At 33.3% G+C, this 8,904-nt stretch overlaps 1 protein-coding gene across 2 annotated transcripts; it reads right to left on the bottom strand.

Moving 5' to 3' along the window:
* Nucleotides 1-1,819: 1,819 nt before the first annotated feature.
* LOC137828853 (protein CNGC15a-like) lies at nt 1,820-6,846 on the bottom strand. Of its 2 annotated transcripts, none has more exons than XM_068635591.1 (7): nt 6,346-6,846; nt 5,605-6,133; nt 4,615-4,827; nt 4,155-4,447; nt 3,845-3,956; nt 3,158-3,394; nt 1,820-2,781 (listed from the first exon to the last, which is right to left on the bottom strand). In XM_068635591.1, the coding sequence occupies exons 1-7, from the start codon at nt 6,372-6,374 to the stop codon at nt 2,074-2,076; spliced, it is 2,121 nt and encodes a 706-aa protein (XP_068491692.1). In that variant the 5' UTR covers nt 6,375-6,846; the 3' UTR covers nt 1,820-2,073. The 2 variants fall into 2 exon arrangements, with proteins under 2 accessions (XP_068491692.1, XP_068491693.1); XM_068635592.1 differs by having other exon boundaries at nt 6,734-6,818.
* Between the last annotated feature and the right edge of the window lie 2,058 nt (nt 6,847-8,904).

Here is an 8,904-nt window from a genome sequence, read left to right as displayed (position 1 = left end):
AGAAAGCATGGAGGTGCAGTAAGAAATTTCCTGAAAGGTAATTGCCAACTTTGTTGGGCTTCTGAAAAAAGCCGAACATTAGAGAAACAAATGCTTTGTGCACCCTAAAAAATTCTTTAGGCACCAATTCACCTTTTTAGCTAATCAGAAAGTCACTAATTATTTAATGTAATTAATTTTACAGGATTAGTCAAAGACAAACCTAAAAATGGTGCAGGAAGAAATTGGTAAGATAACTGCCCGTTGAAGGATCATGCCACCGAGTCGGGAAGCTACTGACATTTTTGGCCAGTCCCATTACAAAATTACATCCTCATCTTCTCAAATTTCTGCACTTCATTAGCAACTAATACAATCCAAATTATATGAACATATCAAATATATTCCAAAACAATTACCATTTTTTTAGACAGTTTAGTAAGGATGATTATAATATATATATATATATATAATCTTTTAAAATAAAGTTGTAACTATTATTATAAGTTTGTTGTATATTATTAGAGTCTATACCATCCAAAGTATTGTATGATTAAGAACTTAGACTCAACCCCATCACAATTTAATTTAAAAAAACATCTCCGTAAGTTAAATGAGAAATATATATATATATATATATATATATATATATATAAACTATATTGTTTTTTATTTTTAAATTACATATGAAACTTTTGAATGTACAACTTCTCAATTGAGACTACTTGGACTAAATTAACCCCCTTTTTAAAGTTCTAATTAATGGTAGCTTTATCTACTACCTAACAAGAGTATATTGCATTCAGAGAGGGGGTGAAGGAGGCACAATGGTTGAACACGATGATTAAAGAGTAAGGTATTGTGCTAAAGTGTGTGACATTCCTTGTGATAGTCAAAATGTCATTCAATTAATTGATCATCATATTTATCACGAGAGAACGAAACATAAACGACATAGTTGAGTCTGGGAATGTTAGGATTGAGAAGATATCCTCAAAGAAGAACTCCACAAATGTGTTTAGGATTGAGAAGATATCCTCAAAGAAGAAATCCACAAATGTGTTTACAAAGTCCTTGGCAAGATCGAGATTCGAACGATATCGGTAGCTAATTAATTTATTATTTGAGGACAAAGAAAGATGATGTTGGAGGCTCTTCCATGATTTGAAGTCAAGGTGAAAAATTGTGATGTTTGATTCTAAATTATGTGTAGACTGTCTGCCGAATAGCTTAGTTAAATGGTTAGACCATCTGATAAAAGAGTAAAAAACTGTCTACTAAAGATCGTCCAATAGTGATGTAATAGATCGTCTACGACAGACATTTATTAAGTTTAGTTGTCTTAACGACTTTTAGTGTTCCTTTAGTTTATATTCTATATATAGAGACTATTATGCGTATAGATGGTGCACGGTAGATTGTGTAGTATATTATGAGTAGACTATGTATATAGAACCTTCCGATGTTAATAAAAATTCTTTCTTTCAATCTTGTTGTTGTGTTTTCTTGTTTTGTTATTATTGAGAAAAAAAAATCAATTTGAAGAGAATGGTCTCAATAAATAATAGAAAAATGATAGATTGACAACTTTAAGAGTTATATACAACTTTTGATGTGATGAATTTAAAAATAAATATATATAATAAAGGGTAAATTTGTAATTAAATGATATGAAAAAATATTAAAATAATAATATTGAGAGTTGTAATGTGGTTGTATAGAAATTTTGGATTGTATATTACCCTAAATAATAATACTTGTCATATACCAAATATTTAGCAGCCAATTTATTTTTTAAGAAAAAAGATGTATGTGTGAGAAGGTAAACTTTAGGCCAAACTAAAGTACAAATAGAATAGAGTAGAATTAGAGTATAGAATCATGTACAAAGGAACTTGGTGCGACTTGTGTGGTGGTGGCAGCTGTGAACTCGTTTATTCATACAAAAAAATTGCCTCAGATTTAGTTTATTTCCATCCTTTGTCCTATTCTAAAACATAAGTCTCCTTCGCAGTTACAAAGTTTACTAGAACTAACAAGAACCACATACTCATTTCCTACCATACACACTGGTTAACATGATGGTTTCATGTTTCAACTGTCATCATCTTCATCATCAGTAAAGTCTGGTTCAAGGGGCTTCCTGAGTGAGCCAAGAATGTCAAGTTCAGGCCCGTATCTCAGGCTTCTACCTTTCCTTGGGCTGAATGCTAGTTTTGAAGCATACATTGTGCCCATAGGAGCCTGCAGAGGTGCAGAGAAATGTTCAGTGCCAGTTCCAGGAAGAAAGGCCATCATCATGTTCTCCTTTCTCTTGAGCTCACTTGTCTCCTTTATTCTCTTATACCTGAACCATGCTGCTTGTATGAAGCATGCAGCCCAAGTCCTCCACTGATGGGAGTGGAACCTAAAAGTATGCCTCAGTTGTTTGCTGTGCAACCTTCTGAACTGTGCTGCCACAAACATCAAGTCCTCAGCAATGAGTGCAAAGGCTTCCACTTCAGTGATGGCTTTGACTGTGCGAGTTGAGGAAGGAAGGACAACCGTTGGACGAGGGTCCAAAGCCCATGGCAGAAGCTCTTCACCGCAGAAGTCACCAGAGCCAAGTCTGCATGAGTTGAAGAAACCTGTTCTGCCACCATTGGTGGTGCAAGAATCTAGGCGTCCTCTAACAATGAAAAGCATCTCATTCACAAGATCACCCTCGCGAACCACACAAGCCCCTGGAGTGAAAAGAGAAGGTTTCAGCCTTTCACATATTGCATCTAGCATCCTCTCATCCATTTGATCAAACAGTGGTACCTGCCGTGGGCCAAAAAGTAGTTCATTCTTAATTTCTTGTTTCCCAAGAAACGCGATAACAAGACTCTTGCACCAGTTCTCATCACCCATCACTCATCACTTTTATACTAGATTGAACCATTCATTTGGTCTTATGATTGTTCTCGTTTTAGGTTTTAGTCCTATACCACACAGTTGTAGGTTTTAGTCCTCACGTATGCACAAGATCACAGTAAAATCGCTACAGAAGTATTCCAATATAGAAAAACCGTCACAAAAAAAAGAACTGTTCATGAGCCAACTATTCCACATGCTAAACATGAGACGATTGTTGTTTGAAACTTTTGCAATTCACAAAACTGTTTAAGAGAAGGCAAAGAAGTAAGCAAAGACTTACTTGTCGAACGAGATTAAGGCAAAGGTGGCGTTTGATGTCACGTCTTAGATCTGTGGGAAGGTCTCTGAGAATAGTTTCTTCATCAACTCCCCTAGTAGCAACCCATCTGAATTGTTCATGACGTCGCACATTTTGCTTCAGGTAACGAGGGAGTTGCCTGTGATGCATCCATCTTTCCGTATCTGTTCTTCTTATTCTCCATTCTTCTAGCCGCGTAGTGGTGGATTGCAAGTAGGTCTGTTAATTGGTAAGAATTTCAGTTATATCAAAAGGTTTGAAACTACAAGATATGAGGATCAGAGTTATGATATTATTTAGATATTATCATATTCGTGGTGCATTCTTCATCCCCTATTCAAAGTGGACTAGAAAATATTGATTAAGGTCCTAATTAGTACAAACAAAAGGAATCAACCATCAATGAAAAATTTTAACTAAAGATCATTGTAAGCCTAATAGTTACTATGTGGATTATCAATTCATTAGAAAGTAAGGCAATAATATATACTAGAGTGAACACAAAGTTGTCTTATAAGGTTCAGAAATTTTTTATTATCCTCTAAGATATAAATAAACCTGATGTTTAAGGAATGCTATTTTACTAAACAGACAAGGAGTTTCTTATTGCAAATAATTTTCAAGTTCTTAGACTTGCGGCACATTAGAACACTGACAACTTAGACTTACTTGCATATTGCCAATGAGTAATGCAAAAAGCACCAATCCAAGAACTGCAATGATTACAGCAAAATTGATCTCTGCAACACGTGTGCCTGTTAAGAGATTTTGTCCCACAGAGCTGCAAATTTGGCATAGTATTAACTCACAAACTTTAGTGTGGACCAAAAATATGTTAAGGATTAAGAATGAATGGATTTTGAAGATGTAAAGAACGTAATATTTTCTTCAAGCAACATGAAGGTCTTGATTATAGAAAAGATGCAATAAAATTGTTCTGTGATGAATTATTCAATTACGATAAAAAAATAGAAGTTACCTTAGATTCCTTAGTCCCCACCACAGACAGTAATAGTACTTGTTGAAGAATTTTGAGGCTGTAACTTCCAAATTTAGAGCATCAGTAAAAATGCCAAATTGAAAGAAATCACTGTTCTGATCACATAGGCTTGAGAGATTGCTTGATCTTAACCAAGCAATCCTATTTGGGTCAGCGATGCTTTGGCAATCAAGATAATGATACTGGCAGTGTGGGTGCTGCAGTGCACAAGCTTTCTTCCAACATTCATTCTGGCGTTCAATTGACAACAGGTACCAAGTGGATCCTAAAACCTTTTTAAAATAGAGGTACAGTTAATAACCTAATCAGAAGCAACAAGAAAAGATAAAATAAATGAAAAATAGATCTGGGTATATAGTAGTCCAAATTTGAAAGCTATAGTACAGACAAAGTTCATCATAAGTTCTTATGCAGAGAATTATTTGGAACAGTAACTTACATGACTAGCCAGCATATAGAGCATCAGATTATATGCTGCCCCAGCCCATGCTTTTTCCATCATTACCCCATTTGCCTTGACGATTTCAGATGATAGAGGATAAATAAGATACAACCTCAAGACGTACTGGAAAATGGAAACAAGGCGCAAAATATGCCTTGAAGCAATCATTTGAGGCCCTTTTAGATTTGGAATTACGGCCCAAATTAATACCTAAAATGTGTATATGAATTGCAAAATTATTATCCTATTGCAGAAGAAACAAAACAGGATGTTTAAAACTGATACACAATAGTATTTGATAGCTGTAACATCTATTTAGTTCAGTAAATGACCCTAAGAAATGCAGCCAATAGAAACTTTTAGCATATTATTGTATTATAATTGTTTTATCATAGAACAAAGGAGGTTTCACGATCTATATAGAGTATAGTTAGGTGGTGCAAGTGAAAGGGTTTTATCAAAACTTATAACCCTAAAAGCCTTACAATTTGTCCAAATATGTTTTCAATTCATTCAACCAAGCAGATTCTTCGTGCTCTTTATCCTTCTCTTTCACCCATTTGGCAGAATGTGAACACGATGCTGGTGTAAATTAGCAATGAAAATGAAGGTAAAAAAAATTACAGCATGAAGGAGAAGTCTGCTAAATCTCAGGTTATCTAGATACACAAGTATAAAATTGCAAATTAATGGTTAAAGTGGACCTGGTTTTGATGTATCAGGTTGAGAAAAATTGATATATAGGGATAACAATAGTGCATGAAGTAATATTTTTATTGTGGTCAGTATCAATTAACCAAGTTTTATATTCCCACCATAAGGAAATCTAGTATTAACATATATTCATAGCTAGAGTTGACTAAGATCATTCAAAATATTAAGATGTGCAAATAATGTTTAATAGTTAAGCAATCATACTGGAGGGTGATTTTCAGAAATTTTTGGATCAGAGGAAAGACGAATGCAAATTTTGCATGAGGAACATACCTGAGGAAGTGGTTGAGCAGCCACTAGATCAAGCCAGAAGTCTTTTCGCATGTAGTTTGATGCAATTTTTGAAGAGTCTATAATAAGCTCTCCTCTACCAGAAACACGAGAGGAAGGAGCAATATAAGCTGTTTGAAACCGAAAATAAATCTGAATAATGTAAAATGCATCTATCAAAGACCGGATTATGGTGAGGAACACTTCAAGACCAGTTGACATATCAATGCACTTGTCTTTCTTAGCCACTGGTAAGTAAAAGAAAAGGGGATCCACAAACAGTGAAAGCAAACAAGCTGCTAAGAAAATTTTATTCCATGTATTTACTGTAGATCCCCTTGGATCCAATATCAAAATCTCTGTTGAATCATAATCCTCAGAAAAGACCCTGGAAAGTTCTCTTCCATCACCAGACTTGCCTATGCCATCCTTTCCAACCTTGTGTTTGTCACTCGTCTCATCATAGGCCACCAATGACAAGTGTTTTTCTTTGTTGTCCATTAACTTATTTGTCTCAAGTTCATCTCGAAATCTGGTTGCACATATACACAACTGAATTTCAGTGCCAAAACGAAATGGAAAAAAAAAATGATGAAAATAGCCAAGCCCTGAAAAATTGTAATCACATAGATTTATACATGGCCTATTGCATTATTAAGTTAATAGAGTTACCAGCAAGTTACATTAAATTCTAACTATGTGTACAAGTTTTCAGCTCAATGTCAAAGGGAAAAGCTTGCAAACCTCACAGATCTTGATCTATCTGAACCCATAGTTGGCTAGTAGTAAAACTATTTAGTTTCACTCCTCTAGTAGAAAAAGAGAACATATATATATACAGGCTATTAGCTGCATGAAAAGATTTGACAATTACATGCTCAACCACAAAATATTGAAGCTAGTTTTCTGTGTAGTCTTTCCCAGAAATCATGTGACACGAAAGTAGTACTACGTTGTACAGTAATCCTTTTTGGGTTTTTTTCATCAAAGTACAGGTAAAACATGTGAATTTGACACTTCTAAAGCTTGTGGAGGATTCAAAGTCGTCGTTCTTGGACTTAATGGTCAACTTGACATAATTTGTTCTGATATACAGAGATGAAACTAACTCAGAATATGAAATGAAACATACATGAGGTCCATGTACGTTGAGCCACAAAAACTGCCTTAGTTTTCTCCACCATTTTTAATATCCATGCAAAATTTTAAGGTAGAGTTAGGGGAAACGTATGATTGAAAAGCATCACATTCAAGTTCAATTATGTGAATAAATAATACAAGTAGAAAGGGAAATACCATAAGCCAGAAAAATGAGAAAGATGAAAAGAACATAGAGGAAGAGAAATTTAACCAGGAAATCCTTGCTGTCAAATGCCCTTAAGAGCTAATTTTGAATTTAGAATTTGACTTCTAACATGAATTTTAATTCCACTCTCTTGATTTGTCCTAATCAGTGAACAAAATGGAACATGGGTCATGGAGCAGTCTCATTCTATTGTGAAACAACTTTGTTTATTGTTTCCCCACTTGAGTTATATGACTTGGATTGTAACTGTGTGAGAAGGTGCCAGAAAAGGTAATTTGAAGATTGCCTACAACCCCAAAATTCAAATAATGTCCTACATGTTAAGGGAGCATTCGAAGCTCTTCAAGTGACACATGGTTTTGTTTAATGTTTTTTATTCATGTCATGTGTAGAACAGAATACTCTACTCAGGGGACTGTAAACTTTTTTCTTCCTTATGTGTCTCAAATTTTGATGAAGAGATTTTGACAACAGAAAACCTTAACCAACACCACAGCAGAGATTGACCATTGATGTCAGCCTTTCTCTCAACTGCATGCGTTGTCTGTGGTGGGTCAGCTATGCATTGATATTGGTGTGTAGAATTATGCCATTATAAACAACACAAATGGCGTATAACACCTACACTAACACTTCAATTTTCAACACACTACCTATTAATGAACAAAATTCATGCAAGTGATGAGTTTCATTTTTTTTATGCGTCTCATGTATATATAAACTAATGAGTCTGGTATGAATTTCAACTAATACAAAAGTGAGTTAACACATTAGAAAATTCTCAGTCATTTTTCTTTAGAAATCAATTTTGGGTGATTGTTATTGTTATTATGACTATGATATCTGATACTGAAGTCAGTATTCGATCTTAATGCAATAAATATATGTACCTTAACATTATGTTAGTCAACCTATTAATAAAGATGAGTTTGAATCTTTATGTCTACGAACACAATTTTAATGATTAATCTTCTGATATTCTATAAGTTGTTATTTCTAATGTTGGTTTAATCAGTCATTAAGCTACGTGATGCAGTACAAGGGGTGCTTAGTTTATATTGGGAGGTTTCCTCGCCTTATGTGGTACACGTTATTTATAACACAATCTTTTCTCAAGTATCAATACAATTTTATGGTTTCTAATAATTTCAAATTTTTCACTATTATTTATAATTTTTGCTATATTATTCTCTCAAGTGTGTGTTTGAGTAAAATTTTTCATACATACTTCTAAAAGTTAAAAATAAGAAGCTAAAAATGAAATAAATTTTTATGTAAGTTAAAACAAGTTTATGTACAAATTGAAAATTTTGATTTTGAACAACTTAATATGATTTATAATAAATATCCCATTATTTGAAATTATGTGAATCTGAAATTTTGTGAAATTATTAGGTTGAATTTGAAGGTGAATAAGTAGTTATGCAGTTGAGGAGTTATAGGGCGTGGCAGAATAACCGTGACTATGGGGTGTGAGTAAATGAATACATATTGCTATTGAAAAGCTGAGAGCATTAAACCCAAGATGGTTTGCATCAATCACACTCATATATTTCAGCCACCCAAACCAAGTGATATTAAGAATGAATAAATGCATTTTTTTTTTATATTACTCCTTCTCTATCTTCTAAATTGCATACATCTTAGTTATTTCAGTAAATATCCTTAAATATTATTTATAAAAAAAGTATTTCTAAATGTAGAGAATTATTTAATATTATTTGTTAAGTGATTTGTATCCTTTATTTTAATAAAAATATTTAAATATGTTTATTTAATATCCCTTAATTTATGCATCAATTATATAAGATAAAAAAAGTATTATTGTGTACTTGTTTTTAAAGATGTTGTGCATTTTATAAATGGGATTCTACTAGAAAACATTTTTTGAGTTTAGGTCGGAAGCTGATACACTTATACATATATAATTTGATAATATCTTGATTTTATGTTAGATTGTATTTATGCTCTTTTTTTTTATTAGTTTTTATGTGACA

The sequence above is a fragment of the Phaseolus vulgaris genome, chromosome 7 (genome assembly GCF_000499845.2).
Source record: "Phaseolus vulgaris cultivar G19833 chromosome 7, P. vulgaris v2.0, whole genome shotgun sequence".
In the NCBI taxonomy this organism is placed as follows: Eukaryota; Viridiplantae; Streptophyta; class Magnoliopsida; order Fabales; family Fabaceae; genus Phaseolus; species Phaseolus vulgaris.
The sequence above is the reverse complement of the archived record's forward strand: the minus strand, read 5'-3'. Positions and strand labels throughout refer to the sequence as shown.